The sequence below is a fragment of the Nomascus leucogenys genome, chromosome 9 (genome assembly GCF_006542625.1).
Source record: "Nomascus leucogenys isolate Asia chromosome 9, Asia_NLE_v1, whole genome shotgun sequence".
NCBI classification, from domain to species: domain Eukaryota; kingdom Metazoa; phylum Chordata; class Mammalia; order Primates; family Hylobatidae; genus Nomascus; species Nomascus leucogenys.
The window spans coordinates 97,529,400-97,546,057 of NC_044389.1; the positions used below are offsets into that span (position 1 = coordinate 97,529,400).

At 42.5% G+C, this 16,658-nt stretch overlaps 1 protein-coding gene across 1 annotated transcript in view; it reads right to left on the reverse strand.

Moving 5' to 3' along the window:
- The window catches only part of TMEM236 (transmembrane protein 236), a 41,489-nt gene extending 28,395 nt beyond the window's left edge, over positions 1–13,094 (reverse strand). The window contains exon 1 of the mRNA XM_003257688.2: positions 12,838–13,094. Within this exon, the coding sequence (XP_003257736.1) occupies positions 12,838–13,094 (257 nt within the window). The remainder of the gene's footprint in view (positions 1–12,837) is intronic.
- Positions 13,095–16,658: the final 3,564 nt, after the last annotated feature.

Below are 16,658 nucleotides of genomic sequence, written 5' to 3' on the forward strand. Positions count from 1 at the left end.
TAAAATGATTAAGATGGTAAATTTTACATTATATGTATTTTATCACAATTTAAAAAAATCTTTGATGAACACACAATGTGGTTAGAAGAAAACTGAAACTTATTACCCTAGTCTACATGCTGAACGTGATATGGTTTCTCTTATTGCTCCTACTCTCATATATAGTATAGGAAACACATACAGGCGCACACACACACACACACACACACACACACACACACACACGAGTTGTATACATAGCCCTATGACTACCTAGAAATCTGCTGATTCTTTGTTTATTGTTTGTCATCTTCCTCTTTCCTCATCCCCCGAGGTAAGTTCTGTGGAAGCCCGGACCTTATCTGACTTGTTTGCTACTTTATTTCCAGCATCTAGAATAATGTTCCTGAATCATTTTTGTGCAATGAAACTTCTGAGAGAATCTAGTGAATCCCATGAGCCCTTCTCAGGACAACATTTTTAAATGAGTAAAATAAAATATACAGATTTTTAGAAAATAAATCAATTATATTAAAATTATCCAAATTTTTAAAATTACCTAAAGTCTTTTTTTAAAAACTGTATAAGTTTGTGGTTCTTTTTTAAGGAATTATGTAGTAATCCAATTTCTTTTAAAAATTTAAACTTGGATGAGAAACAATTTACATCATTCCTTTCATTAACCTCATAACAATATATGTGTCTATCTATGAACACATTGTCTTTTTTTTATTTTCTTTGAAGCAGGCCAGTCCTGGTGGCTCATGCCTGTAATTCTAGCACTTTGGGAGGCCAAGGTGGGTGGATCACTTGAGCCCAGGAGTTTGAGACCAGCCTGGGCAACACAGCAAATCCTCGTCTCTACAAAAAAAAAAAAAAAAAAAAAAAAAAAAAACAGAAATTAGCCAGGTGTGGTGGTGTGTACCTGTAGTCACAGCTACTTGGGAGGCTGAGGCAGGAGAATCTCTTGAACCATGGGAGGCAGAGGTTGCAGCAAGCCAAGATCACGCCACTGCACTCCAGCCTGGGTGACAGAGCCAGACTCTGTCTCAAAAAAAAAAAAATTGGGGGTGAGTACTTAAGATCTAGTAAACATTGTAATCATTCATAATTTCAAGATATTGAAGATCATAAACCATATACTACAGTCTCTCCTACAACTGTTGTGTCATATGAAAAGATCTGTGATACATGGTCTGAAAAGCTCTATGTAATAAAATTACAGGTCCTGTTAATACTACTGTGGTTTGTCACCAACATCCACATCAGAAAAGATTGGTAGCTTTCAATTAGAGGTTAATGAAAGAAACAATGGAAATTGTTACTCATCCAAGTTCAAGAACTTCATGATGCTAGAGAATGTCCAACACATAGTAGGAATTCAGTAAATACTAAATGAATGGACTCATTAATAAATAAATACAACCCAAGTCTATGTTTTATTTAACCGGAAGTTATGTTAACCTGTGTTTGGAAATCTTGACTTACTGCTAGGATATGCTTTTATATATATATATTCTTTTTTTTTTTTTTTTTGAGATGGAGTCTCACTGTCACCCAGGCTGGAGTGCAATGGCTGATCTCGGCTCACTGCAACCTCTGCATCCCAGGTTCAAGCGATTCTCCTGCCTCAGCGTCCTGGGTAGCTGGGATTACAGGCCCTTACATAATTCACTATATCAACTCATTCCTCGTACTCATCCTCCTTCTCTGGATGCCCTCCCACACCCATCTTTCCAAGCTCAGTGCAAATCAAGCTTTCCTTATGAGACTTTCTCTGATTACTCCAAAGCATAGTGTTTTTCTAATAAACCTGAGTCCATAAACCTTATGCACTAAAAAGCTGCTGAGTTCAAGGCACTGTGGTGGGCTGATGGGGCAGGGTAGAAAGGGATGAGTAGGAAGGATGAATCAAATAGGACATCTCCCTTACTGTCAGTATTGAGGGTTTTATTTTCTTTTTTTAATAGAAAGACAGGGTCTTGCTATGTTGCTGAAGCTGGTTTCAAACTCCTGGTCTCAAGTGATCCTCCCACCTCAGCCTCCCAAGTAACAGAGACTACAGTCATGCACCACCATGCCCAGGTAATTTTTTTTTAAACTTCCTGTAGAGACAGGGTCTCGCTGTGTTGCCCAGGGTGGTCTCAAACTCCTGGTCTCAAGCAATCTTCTTGCCTCAGCCTTCCAAGGCTGTGCCCAGTCAGTACTAAATTTTGATGATGCTCTTCTGTGGGATAATAAAGGACTAGTGGTGGGCCACATAAAATTTGGTGGTTTGTTGTACAGTGGTTTACATCACTTTCTAGTTTTTTCATATATAACTGTCCAGACTCCACAGTGGACTACAGAGTCCCCGAGGATTGAGGCAGTACCTGAGCACAAAGGCATGTACCTGCAGCAGCCTGGAAATAATGCTGGCTAACATGAAGAATTCATGTAGGGAGGCTGGGCATGGTGGCTCATGTCTATAATCCAAGCACTTTAGGAGGCTGAGGTAGGTGGATTGCCTGAGTCTGGGAGTTAGAGACGAGCCGGGCAACCTAGCAAATCCTGTCTCTACAAGAAATTTAAAAATTAGTCAGGCATGGTAGTGCACACCTGTAGTCCCAGCTACTCAGGTGGCTAAGGTGGGAGGATCACTTGAGCCTGGGAGGTTGAGGCTACAGTGAGCTATGATCATGCCACTGCACTCCAACCTGCGTGACAGAGCAAGGCCCTGTCTTGACAAAAACCTAAATATATACATTTATAAATATATATAATAAAACCTAAATTATATATATATATGAAATTCAGATAGGTAAACGTATACCTATTTAAACAAACCCATAGAGAAGACTCATAGATCACTATTAACCCAGAGGATTTCTAGTAAAACTAGGTTTAGTCAATCATACACTCAGTTATGAAACAGGTGACATCATTGCAATGGAAGCCAATTGCATTATATCAATACGTGAAGTCAGTAGCTGCATCAAGAGGACATCAGGGTGTCACTGAGATAATATCCAGGCATTAAAAATCCAGCCAGCATCCCAAGGAGACTTTCAAAAGAGTCAAAGGTCCAGAAATCATAGGATAGGAATGGCTGATGAAACTCTGCCCACGGGAGAAGAGAAAACTTAGTGGACTGAGATGTGGCGTGGTTGAGATGGCAAAATGATGCCACTGCCTTCAAACAGTGCAGAAATTTAACACAGACACATTAAGCTCAGAGAAGTCACCCCTGGAGACACAATTTGGGGAGCTGTCATCCTACAAGTGGCAGTTTACATTATGAGAGCTGATGGAAGTGCTCAAAAAGCAATAGAAATGGGGAATTAGGCAGTGATGGGCACAGCTCCTGGCCATGGAGAAAGAAAGGGCAGAGGAGGTGAAGTCTACAAAGTGGATGGGAAAGACAGCTACACAGTGATAAGTTTTGTTTCAACATAAGGGAATAAGGAAGGCTGTTCCATGTAGAGCCACAGAAAGTAGTGAGTTCTCTGTAGAATCAGAGGTATTTGTACTGTGAGAAATCATTTTATAGATGAACATTAAGAGTTCACCCAGCTCCAGGATGCTGTGGAATAATGTCAATTATTCCAATTATTTGATTTACAAGCAAGGGGAAGAGGAGATTTTTAAAGGATGGGGCTGAGATACAGAAAACTTCTTTTTCTTTTCTTTTTTTTTTTTTTTTTTGAGACACAGTCTCACTCTGTCGCCCAGGCTGGAGTGCAGTGGCACGATCTCGGCTCACTGCAAACTCTGCCTCCCGGGTTCAAGCGATTCTCCTGCCTCAGCCTCCTGAGTACCTGGGACTACAGGCACGAGCCACCACACCCAGCTAACTTTTGTATTTTTTAGTAGAGATGGGGTTCCACCATGTCGGCCAGGCTGGTCTTGAACTCCAGACCTCAAGTGATCCACCCACCTCGGCCTCCCAAAGTGCTAGGATTACAGATGTGAACCAGCATGCCTGGCCCAGAAAATTTTCTTAAGAAGAGAATTACCCTATTGACAAGGACTGGGAGGGAATACGGGGGGAGAAAAGGAGCAAGAGGCAAGAAGACCAGTGGGTGAAGGTTGCCAGAGCCTAAGCGTTAGTTAATGAAATGGTCTTCATTTTGCCTTGAACAGAAAAAATCAGGACAAATCAGGTCTGACACCGGATTTGAATATATGAAAATTTGGGGGACCACGTCAGAAACTGAAGTTTTGATGGTCTTGAAATAAGGGCCTAATTGGGATGAGACAAACAGCCATGGAGAACAAGGAGCTGACGCAAGAGAAAGGAAGAGGAAGAATTACCAGAATGTGCTGACTTCCTGCATAGGATAAGGAAAGAAAAGAAAAAGTAAATACACTCCTGCTGGTTTACTGTGCGATATGGCTTGGCTGGGTCTCTACCCAAATCTCATCTTGAATTGTAGCTCCCAGAATTCCCACATGTCATGGGAGGCACCTGGTGGGAGGTAATTGAATCATGGGGGCAGGTCTTTCCTGTGCTGTTCTTGTGATAGTGAATACGTCTCATGGATCTGATGGTTTTATAAAGGGGAGTTCCCCTGCACATGCACTCTTGCCTGCTGCCATGTAAGACATGACTTTGGTCCTTATTTGCCTTCAGCCATTATTGTGAGGCCTCCCCAGCGATGCAGAACTGTGAGTCCATCAAACCTCTTTCCTTTATAAATTACCCAGTCTCAGGTATGTCTTTATTACCAGCATGAGAACAGACTAATACACTGGATATAGTAGGGCAAGGAAGATAAAGCCTGCAGTCAACTATGACAAAATTGTTGATCCTTTTCATGTATAATGCCCAAGACCAAACTGTAAAGGAAATATGGATAGCTTAAACTACGTGAAAAATAAAAATTCTCCATATCAAAAACACCAAAGTAAAATTAAAAGACTAATGATAACTCTGAAATGTATGCTACATCAAATTCAACATACTTATTGCTTGATGATCTTGTGCAATTTAAACAAATGAACATCCTTAATGCTTATAGAACTCATAAATCAGTAGCAAAAAAAATGGATACACCAACAGAAAAAGAGATCAAGGACAAAAATATATGATTTTTAGAAAATACAAATAGCCAATAGATCTATGAGAAAATGTTAAACACGATAGACAATAGATTCACTAGGAGAAACTGGAATGTTCTGAGAAGTAAACTGGTAAGCAGCAGTGTTTAGTTAATGGGGTCTTATCAATTAATGATCTCTCAGAGGTGCTGAAAAGTGAGCTCCATTTCCTTCAGGTTAACCCGTGTGTCCAGCAGTGCACAGATGTCACTAGTGCTGTGTGTTTCAGTTGTCAGGGCCAGTGTGGAGCAGTAAGGGGCTCAAGGCTCCCTTGGGGCAGTCTTTTTTTTTTTTTTTTTTTTTTTTTTGAGACGGAGTCTCGCTCTGTCGCCCAGGCAGGACTGCAGTGGCGCTATCTCAGCTCACTGCAAGCTCCACCTCCTGGGTTCACGCCATTCTCCTGCCTCAGCATCCCAAGTAGCTGGGACTACAGGTGCCCGCCACCATGCCCGGCTAATTTTTTTGTATTTGTAGTAGAGACGGGGTTTTACCATGTTAGCCAGGATGGTCCCCTTGGGGCAGTCTTGACTCAACTACTCATTGGCTCTGTGATCTTCTAACTCCTGTGCCTCAACTTCCTCATTTGTAAAGGGGAGACTATCATTGTTCTTGCATATCAAGATAAGAAAATCAACTAAAATAATACAGACTACGTGTTTAAAATTATGCCTGGTACATAGTACTTGCTCAGTAAATATTTGCTCTTACTTTACTACAACTACAGCAGCTACTACTGCTATGATCACCACCACCATTACCTAAAGCAGATCAACAGCAAAATCTCACGGAATATGTTAAAAACTTAAGCCAGGTAAAATGTTGCCCAAAATGGTAGGGTCTTTTAAACTTGCCCTGCCCAGGATTCCTGACATGTTCATAGTCTGAATTAATTGTACTCCAAAGGACCCAAAGAACACCCGAAATATAGCTCTAGGTCCCAAGACAGTCTGGGAACCTCCACAAATATTCTAGGATGATCCTACTGCCAATGTACCTTCTCAGTGAAGATCTGCTCCAGTTTCAGGCTAGCCTTGTAGCTCAATGTTATCACACATTTACTGATACTCCAGGAAAGTAACTCTCTGATTTACTGGAATACACAGTTTGGTGTGTGTATATAAATAGCTTTCTTCATTCCCCCAAGCATCTCACTTGTTGATTATGAATTCTGGCAGGCATCCCCAGAATGGAGCCATAATTCCAGAAAAATCAGGAAGTGTTAACGAGAGAAGGGGAAAGTACTGGATTAAAGTTCAGCCTCCAGTACGTTTTAAGCTCTCTGAAATTGTTTCCTCCCTCATAAAATGGGAATTATGTCTGCTTGGTCAACTTTACAACACTGGCATGTAGGCCTAGAGAGAAAATGAAACAAAAAAAGTAACAATAAAACATAAATATGACATAAAATAAAACATAATAATTCTGTTAATGTAAAACATTTCTGAGATACTAATGATCTTACCATATTGGTGTTCATTCTTCTCAAAGAATAAAAGAAACCTGCAAAATTCTCCAAAATCGAGGAATATTACTGACAGGATATACTTTCCTTCAGTTTTATTGTCACTTCTACCACTTTTCAGAGTCATTCTGAAGATTTAACACGATCACATTTTTAATGAAAATGGTAAATTCAGTCTGAGGTCATAACACTTATATTCATTTAATGACTACAGACCAGTTGCTATGCTAGGAACTTTACACGCATGATCTCATGACGTTTCTTAAAACAGCACTCCAAGAAAGAAACTAAGTTGTCTCTGTTTTGCTCACAAAAAAATTAAGGCTCAAAGAATTCAAATAACTCACATAAGGTTTCACGGTCAATGTCAAGGCTAGGATTTGAATCCAGGCCACTTTCCTTTTACATATATTCCTGGGGCACACCCTTTACTGACTGATGACTCACTCTCTCCTGAAGACCAGCCTCACAGGGCTCATGACACCAGCCTGGACCTTCAGGGAAGCTCTCAGATAAGTCTCATCAACATCAAATCTTGAATGTTCAGAGTCTATGAAATTTCACATAAACAACTATTTGACTATTCCTCAAAAATAATTCATATGCTCAATCCTTACTTTGTCTAGTAGCCATTATTTTTGCATCATCTTCATGTAGCAATCAAGATATGACACCCTATATATTACCCCATATATTATAAGAGCCAAATACACCTCTGGGTGAAATGTATGTTAATGATATTAAAAGCATTGCATTTTTCTGGCCATGCCTGGTGGCTCACGCCTGTAATCGCAGCACTTTGGGAGACCAAAGTGGGCAGATCACTTGAGGTCAGGAGTTGGAGACCAGCCTGGCCAACATGGTGAAACTCTTTCTCTACTAAAAATTTAAAAATCAGCCAGGCATGGTGGCAGACGCCTGTAATCCCAGCTACTCAGGAGGCTGAGATGAGACAATAGCTTAAACCCTGGAGGTGGAGGTTGCAGTGAGCAGACATCATGCCACTGCATTCCAGCGTGGGCAACAGAGAGAGACTCCGTCTCAAAAAACAGAAAACAAAACAAACAAACAAAAAAATGCATTGCATTTTTCTTGAAATACACTTGGCATTCAAAGTCAGAAAAAATAAAGGAAAAGAAAGTTGCATGAGATAGAGGAAATTGCATGGAATCAGACAGACCTAGGCTCACAAATCCTAGCTCCCCCATTATATAGCTTTTTTTGTTTTTGTTTTTGTTTTTGTTCTTTTTGAGACAGGGTTTTGCTCTGTGACCCAGGCTAGAGTGCAGTGGCATGATCTTAACACACGGCAGCCTTGATCTCCGGGGCTCAAGTGATCCTCCCCCTTTAGCTCCCAGAGCAGCTGAGACTACAGGCACGCACCACCATGCCTGGCTAATTTTTTAATTTTTCTGCAGAGACAGGGTCTTACTACGTTGCCTAGGCTGGTCTTGAACCCCTGTGCTCAAGCGATCCTCACACCTAAGCCTCTGAAAGTCTTGGGATTACAGGCAGGAGCTACCATGCCTGGCTCCACTTGCTAGCTTTATCAGTTGACAAAGTTAATTACTTCAAGTTCCGGTTTCTTTGTCTATAAAATGAGAACACTAGCACGTACACTTCGCTGAGTTGTTGTAAAGTTTAAACTTAATAGTACAGAAGGTGTAAAGCTCCTAGAACAGTGATCAGAAGCTACTGCTTCTCTTCTATGCCAGTAAAAGATAACTATATGATGATGCTCATGAATGTGGCCAGAAGGAAACGGTTTCAGTTTCACTGAAATTACAGATAACCTGCCCACTGTCTAAACACTATTTAAAACACATGTGGCCAGCCACACCCGCAAAACAGAAACTAAAGACTGGAAGTGTATTTCCCAAAAGAAATCACCGAGAGATACAGTTATGACAACCGAAAACACTTTAGCACAGGGGCGGTACCTGAACCAGATGTACAAAATGAAATCTGAGCAGACACTAGAGGTGACTGGTATACCACGTGCACTGAGGGGCAGAAGCGAAAGACTACTCTGTTCCTTAATCTCAATTGCCCCAGGAGAATGGGACCTTGTCCTTCAAAGAGGCAGTTTGGGACAGTGGCTAGAAGTACCCATTATGGAGCCACGTAGACCTAGGTCCAAAGTCTGCCTCTTCCACTCTCTCTAGTTCACTGACTTTGGGAGAGTTGCTGAACCTCTTTAATCAGTAATTTTCTCTAGGGAATAAGAACGATAAACTCATAAAAATTCTACTTTAGGCCGGACACAGTGGTTCATGCCTGTAATCCCAGCACTTTGGGAGGCTGAGGAGGGCAGATCACTTGAGGTCAGGAGTTTGAGACCAGCCTGGCCAACATGGGGAAAACCTGTCTCTACTAAAAATACAGAAATTAGTCAGGTGTGGTCATGCACAACTGTAATCCCCACTACTCAGGAGGCCGAGGCAAGAGAATCGTGTGAACCTGGGAGACAGAGGTTGCAGGGAGCCTAGATCGCTCCTCTGTACTCCAGCCTGGGCAACAGAGCTAGACTCCACCTCAAAAAAAAAAAAAAAAAAAAAAAAGAAACAAAAAAAACTACTTTATGAGGTGAAGTAGATATTTCTCTCTCTTTTTGTTTTTCAGAGTTGGGGGTCTCCATCTGTCACCCAGGCTAGAGTGCAGTGGCACAATCATAGATCACTGCAGGCTCAAACTCCTGGGCTCAAGTCATCCTCTTGAATAGCTGGGACTACAGGCATGCACCACCACGTCCTGCTGAGTTTCTGATGTTTTGTAGAGATGAGGTCTCACTATGTTGCCCAGGCTGGTCTCTAACTCCAGGCTTCAATCAATCCTCCGACCTTGGCCTCCCAAAGTGTTGGGATTAAAGGTGTAAGCCACTGGGCCTGGCCTATGAAGTATATATTTCTGTACCACCCCATATCAGTACTTACATGGCACATAATCAATGATCTATAAAGAATCAATTATAGCCTAATAATAACAACAGTAAGTTATATGGGAAGGTTTGCTGCTTAAATGACATTCAGGATCTAGAGTTTTAGGGATTTGAGTCCATGTGAAAACAAAAAACCAAAACATAAAAAAACCCAAGAGCTTCTTCCTGGGCCATGGCAGGCCAGTTTCCCATTGGTTTATTCCTGTTGTCATTTGAACCTTCCACCATTCCCTCAAAATTCCAACCCAGCCAGGAATCTTGGACAGTCAAAGCCACCCCTACAGGGTGTGAGAGGTGGAGAGTCAAGCCCAGCTCCCAGCTACCCCTTAGGTGACCCTGGGGCTCTGGTCAAGGTTTGGAAAGCCCCTAAACCCTACTGATAAATGCAGTGCCAACAACAAAATGCTTTATTTCCGGAAACCCCTTAAGACCCCTGCTCTCGGGGAAATGGAAGTCTCCTGGCAAGGTTCGCAGAAGTGGCCACATCCGGGATCGGTACCTAAAGAGAGCACCGTGAACTTCACATGTCAGCTCTGCATCAGCATCCTCCCAACCTCAGCAATGGTATGTCTAGCTCTGTTGCAGAGTCTGTTATTTTTACATCTCTGCCCTTGCGTGTATGTGCAAATTCCCAGTGCCTCACTTTTCACATGTGTTCTATGTCATTGGCTTTCAAAATAAAACATCGGCCGGGAGCAGTGGCTTACGCCTGTAATCCCAGCACTTTGGGAGGCCGAGGCTGGCAGATCACCTGAGGTCAAGAGTTCAAGACCAGCATGGCCAACATGGTGAAACTCTGTCTCTACTAAAAATTAAATAAATAAATAAATAAATTATCTGGGAGTGGTGGCAGGACCCTGTAATCCCAGCTACTCAGGAGGCTGAGGCAGGAGAGGTGCTTGAACCCAGGAGGTGGAGGTTGCAGTGAGCCGAGATCGCGTCACTACACTCCAGCCTGGACAACAAGAGTGAAACTCTGTCTCAAATAAATAAATAAATAAAACATCAGTATGAAAGAAAAATTAGCTTATGTTAACTTATTAAAGAAAAGAGAGAAGTCCAAGATGAGTAAGAATCAAATCTGAAGATCTAAAAGGAAAAATACATTGATATCAGAGATTATTTGTTCTCAATACCCTTATGTGGATCAGTATATCCGTTAGCTAAGATGCTAGTTAAACCAACATTAAATCTTGATTTATTTAAAGTATCTCTGTATTGTTATTGAAGTACTTTCCTCCCCTACAAGGGTAATAGAATTTACCAACGTAGTAAATTATTTATTTTTAAAGTCTAAGTAGGCCAGCTTTGGCGGCTCACGCCTGTAATCTCAGCACTTTGGGAGGCCAAGACGGGTGGATTGTTTGAGCCCAGGAGTTTGGAACCAACCTGAGCAATGTGGCAAAACCTCATCTTTACAAAAAGACACAAAAAATGTAGACGGGTGTGGTGGTGCGCATCTGTAGTCCCAGCTACTCAGGAGGTCGAGGTGGGAGGATCACCTGAGCCTCCTGGGGAGGTCGAGGCTGCTGTGAGCAACAATCACGCCACTGCACTCCAACCTGGGCAACAGAGCCACACCCAGTCTCAAAATAAATAAATAAGTAAATAAAAAATCTAAAGGAACCAGTTGTTTTAAAAGTCTTAGTTAATGGTCAAAGTATGACGTAAGCCTGCAAAATGCAATGTAAATAATTAAAAATAGATATTACTTTCAGTTTTACACAAAATTAAAATTCTACATTACCATCTTCTGATTATGAGTTGTGTAAGCTCACTCCAATAAGTTTATGTGGTTTAGTGTCCAGGAGAATTAAGTCCAACATTTACTACTTAGAATAGCATGAACTGGCACAAACTCCAGTCTTACTCACCCATCTCATGTGTTATTCTCACTCAGTATAAATGACTGTAGAAAAATTATGGAAGATACCATAATATCCATACATTTACAGAAGCAGTAATTGTAGCCTCCCGTTAATGTCACATTCTATCCTTACGCTCTGCTCACATCCTTACCCACAGTATGTTAGAACATATCTTTCAGGAATACTTATACACTGTTAGTGGAAGTCTAAATTAGTTTAACCATTGTGGAAGACAGTGTGGTGATTCCTCAAAGACCTAAAGACAGAAATACCATTCGACCCAGCAATTTCAATACTGGGTATATTCCCAAAGGAATATAAATCATTCTATTATACAGACACACGCACCTGTATGTTCGTTGCAGTACTATTCACAATGGCAAAGACATGAAACAGACCTAAATGTCCATCAGTGATAGAATGGATAAAGAAAATGTGGTATATATACTCCATGGAATACTATGCAACCATGAAAAAGAACAAGATCATGTCTTTTGCAAGGACACAGATGGAGCTGGAGGCCATTATCTTTAGCAAACTAAGGCAGGAACAGAAAACCAAATACCACATGTTCTCATTTATAAGTGGCAGCTAAATGATGAGAACACATGCACACACAGAGGGGAACAACACATACCAGCACCTTTCAGTGGGTGAACGGTGGGAGGAGGGAGAGGATCAGGAAAAACAACTAATAGGTACTAGGCTTAATACCTGGGTGATGAAATAATCTGTACAACAAACCCCCATGACACAAGTTAACCTATATAACAAACCTGCACTTAAAAGTTAAACAACAGACAAACAAACAAACATATCTTTGAAAGCATCACGGGGATTCCCTGCTAAAGAATTCTTTTACGGGCTGGGCGTGGTGGTTCACTCCTGTAATCCTAGCACTTTGGGAGGCTGAGGTGAGTGGATCATTTGAGGTCAGGAGTAGGGACCAGCCTGGCCAACATGAAAACCCCGTTTCTACTAAAAGTTCAAAAATTAGCTTGGCATGGTGGTGCATGCTGGTGAAATAATCTGTACAACAAACCCCTAATGACACAAGTTAACCTATGTAACAAACCTGCGCTTGCACCCCTGAACTTAAAAGTTAAAACAAACAACAAACAAACAAACAAACAAACAAACAAACAAACAAACGTATCTTTGACAGCATCACGGGGATTCCCTACTAAAGAATTCTTTTACGGGCCAGGCATGGTGGCTCCTGCCTGTAATCCTAGTACTTTGGGAGGCTGAGGCAGGCAGATCACTTGAGGTCAGGAGTTCAAGACCAGCCTGGCCAACATGGCAAAAACCCATCTCTACTAAAAATACAAAGATAAGCCGGGTGTGGTGGTGCGCGACTGTAATCCCAGCTACTCAGGAGGCTGAGGCAGGAGAATCACTTGAAGCCGGGAGGCGAAGTTTGCAGTGAGGTGAGATGGCCCTACTGCACTCCAGCCTGGGTGACAGAGCGAGACTCCATATAAAAAAAAAAAAAAAATTCTTTTACTTACCATCCTTTAATTTTTCTGTAAATATAACGTTTCTTGTGCAGTATAATTTTTACAGGAACCCAGATCAGTAGTGTCACTAACGCAACATAGGCAATAGAACAGGAGACGATCAGCCAGTAGTGTGTGTTGTCAGATCCAGCCCTTGTTCCTTGGTAGGCGGTGGCAAACTGTTCTGTGATCACGAGTGTGGGGATGGAGAAAGCGGCAAACTCTAGGAGCTCAAAAACCACGAACTTAATGAGCCTTCCAGAAGCCATCCTGAGGAAAAGCAAGCTGCCAAGGACCTGGGACTCCCTCTTTGACTGTGGGCAGCATACGGGCCTACAGACACTGAACTGGGATCAAGTTCCTTGTCCTTGAATCGCTAACCAGCGACTTTTTATTCTTTTATTGACCCTCATATGGTTCAATGATCTCCTAACTTAACAACCGTGGTCTCTTAAAGGAACAGGGCCGTTGTGGAAGTGATCACTCAACATATTTGCACATCCATTATTAGAAGTCAAATGAACTTTAGAGCATGCCTGGGAGCATGGGTAAAAGCAGGGTTTTAAAAAGGTGTTTATTGCTAATGTTAGCACGGAACCATTTGTGTAACAGTCAACTCTTGTTAAGTAAAACTGCTGGAATAATATAATTTTAGAGTTAAAAGGGAATAGACAGAATCCAACCCTCTATTTTTACATAAAAGCAAATTCAGGCAAAGGGAGATACTCAAACCTAAGTCTTCATCTTGGAAAACCACCCCTCCCTTTCAAGTCCTTGAAAAGGGAGTTTGAATTCACTTTATCAACTTTCTAACCAGGATTCTCCCTAATACTTAAGATATTCATTCATTATTGTGCATTAGTTGCCGTATAACACAAATTAATGTTATTTTTGTTTTGCTGCCCAGCAAACTGAAATGGTGACATTAGAAGCCTGTTATCAGGATTTACACATTAACAGCTATCTGTGACTAGCTCAAATGCATATCAAATATTTAAAGAATGACTGTTGTCTCCATGAATATCCTTCCTTCGAAAAACATACTTAAGACCGGGCATGGTGGCTCACGCCTGTAATGCCAGCACTTTGGGAGGCCAAAGCAGGCAGATCATCTGAGGTCAGGAGTTCAAGACCAGCCTGGCCGACATGATGAAACCCCGTCTCTACTAAAAAATACAAAAATTAAGTCCAGGCACAGTAGCTCACACCTGTAATCCCAGCACTTTGGGAGGCTGAAGCAGGCAGATCACCTGAGGTCAAGAGTTCGAGATCAGCCTGACCAACATGGTGAAACCCCATCTGCACAAAAAAAGAAAAAAAATACAAAATTAGACAGGTGTGGTGGTGCATGCCTGTAATTCCAGCTACTTGGGAGGCTGAGGCACGAGAGAATCACTTGAACCTGGGAGGTGCGGAGGTTGCAGTGAGCCGAGATTGCACCATTACACTCCAGCCTGGGCAACAAGAGCGGAAGTCCATCTCAAAAAAAAAAAAAAAAAAAAAAAAAAAAAATGCAAAAATTAGAGGGGTGTGGTGGCACATGCCTGTAATCCAGCTACTTGGGAGGCTAAGGCAGGAGAATCACTTCAACCTAGGAGGCTGAGGTTGCAGCGAGCTGAGATCATGCCACTGCACTCCAGCCTGGGCAACAGAGTAAGACACCTTCTCAAAAAAAAAAAGGAAAACCTACTTGAGCACTTAAACAATGAGCATTTTAGTATGTGTTAGGGTGTGAAGATGAATGAATGGCAGCAGTTCCTGTTCTAAAAGTGGTTGAGGTCCAATGGAGGAGATAAACTGAGGAACCACAACAAAAAACCAAGGTCAGAAGAGTGTAAACGAAGTGCTACAGGGACACAGGTGAACTTCACCTTGCTTCACCTTGGTGTTGCGGGAAGAGGATGGGCACATAAGCACGGTCAGGATGGATGGGGGCACTGCGGTGTCGGTGACATTTCAGACACAGCCAAGGAGGCTGCAGGGGTTGGTGAGAATCTAGTGTGGCACAGCAGGAAACAGGAAGAGGCAATGTTAGAAAAATAGTTTGGGGGCCAGGTGGGGTGGCTCATACCTGTAACTCCAGCACTTTAGGAGGTCAAGCTGGGTTGATAGCTTGAGGAGACCAGGAGCTTGAGACCAGCCTGGGCAACATGGTGAAACCTCTTCTTTACAAACAATACAAAAAATTAGCCAGGCACGGTGTCGCATGCCTATGGTCTCACTTACTCCAGAGGCTGAGGTGGGAGGATTGCTTGAGCCTGGGAGGTTGAGGCTGCAGTGAACTGTGATCGTGCCACAATACTCCAGCCTGAGCAACAGAGCAAGACCCCATCTCAAAACAAAAAACAACAACAACAAAACAGGTTGGGGTAAGAATGTCGTGTCCCATTAAGGATTTAGGCGGGTGTGTGTAGCCGGTAGTGAAAAAGCGAGGTTTTCTGAACACAGCAGTCCTTTGGTCATCTGGAAAGGAGGCTCAATGCTGATGTGGAGGAAGGACAGAGCAGTGTTACCCTAGAGGCAGGAGGCCAGCTGGGAACCACAGAGGAGCCTGGGCTAGAGGTAAGAGCCCCCCGGCCAACACAGATGGAGCGGGAGTGATGAGGGGGGCGTCACACCAGCAGACACTGAGCCCCATCCCTTCTGGGGCTTTCCCTATGCCTGCTGTCACACTGATGCAGACCTGTATTTCTCTAGGCTTCTCTCTCTCAAGGCCTCCGGCAGAAGGGGCCCTGCGCTGCTGGACTTCCAGGGTGCATCGGAAGCTCCTAGTGTGGCCCTGAGGATTAATGCCTTCTGCCCTCTCACTGCCAGACAATTAGTCAGCAGGTTCTTCAAGCCATCTAGTTATTTTATTTGAACTTGGATTTTGAATCCACGGACGTTTAGCAGAAGTTCTTTCAAGCCAAAGAGACTCAGAAGAACAATAATAAAATATGAAAGGATGGGGTGGAGGCCCATCTGAGCAGCAGTTCTGTCGTCAACTACATTTTTTTTTTTTTTTGAGGCAGAGTCTCACTCTGTCACCCAGACTGGAGTGCAATGATGCAATCTCAGCTCACTGTAACCTCCGCCTCCCGGGTTCAAGCGATTCTCCTGACACAGCCTCCTGAGTAGCTGGGATTACAGACACAAGCCAGGACGCCCGGCTAATTTTTGTATTTTTAATAGAGACGGGGTTTTGCTATGTTGCCCAGGCTGTTCTTGAACTCCTGACCTCAGGTGATCCACCCGCCTCGGCCTCCAAAGTGCTGGGATTACAGGTGTGAGCCACTGCATCCAGTTGTCAACTACTTCTAATAACTTATCATTGACATCAATTGTCAATATCATCCCTGATGAAAATGCCTATTTAAATGATACTGGATATGAATTATATTTTAACCTCCTAACAGTCTGTCTTGAGTCACTACCACTGTTGAATCATAACTTCTGCTACAAATTTTGTGTATGAATAAGAATTATTGAGCATTTGAAGAGAGTTACTGAATAGCTTGATTCTTGAGAAAGAAGTCTCTTACCCAGGTCTATAATTCCATTTCGAATGCTCAATTTTTATTTCCGTTTCTGAGAATTTAAAACTGACAGTAGCTTTCTATTTCCCACCTGTAACGTTCCTCTGGTTCATAATCTTCCTCCACCTTTATTTTTTAATTTTTTGAGACAGAGTCTCGCTCTGTCTCCCAGGCTGGAGCACAGTGGTGCGATCTCGGCTCACTGCAACCTCTGTCTCCTGGGTTCAAGTGATTCTCCTGCCTCAGCCTCCCTAATAGCTGGGATTACAAGCACCCACCACCACACCTGGCTAGTTTTTGTATTTTTAGTAGAGACGA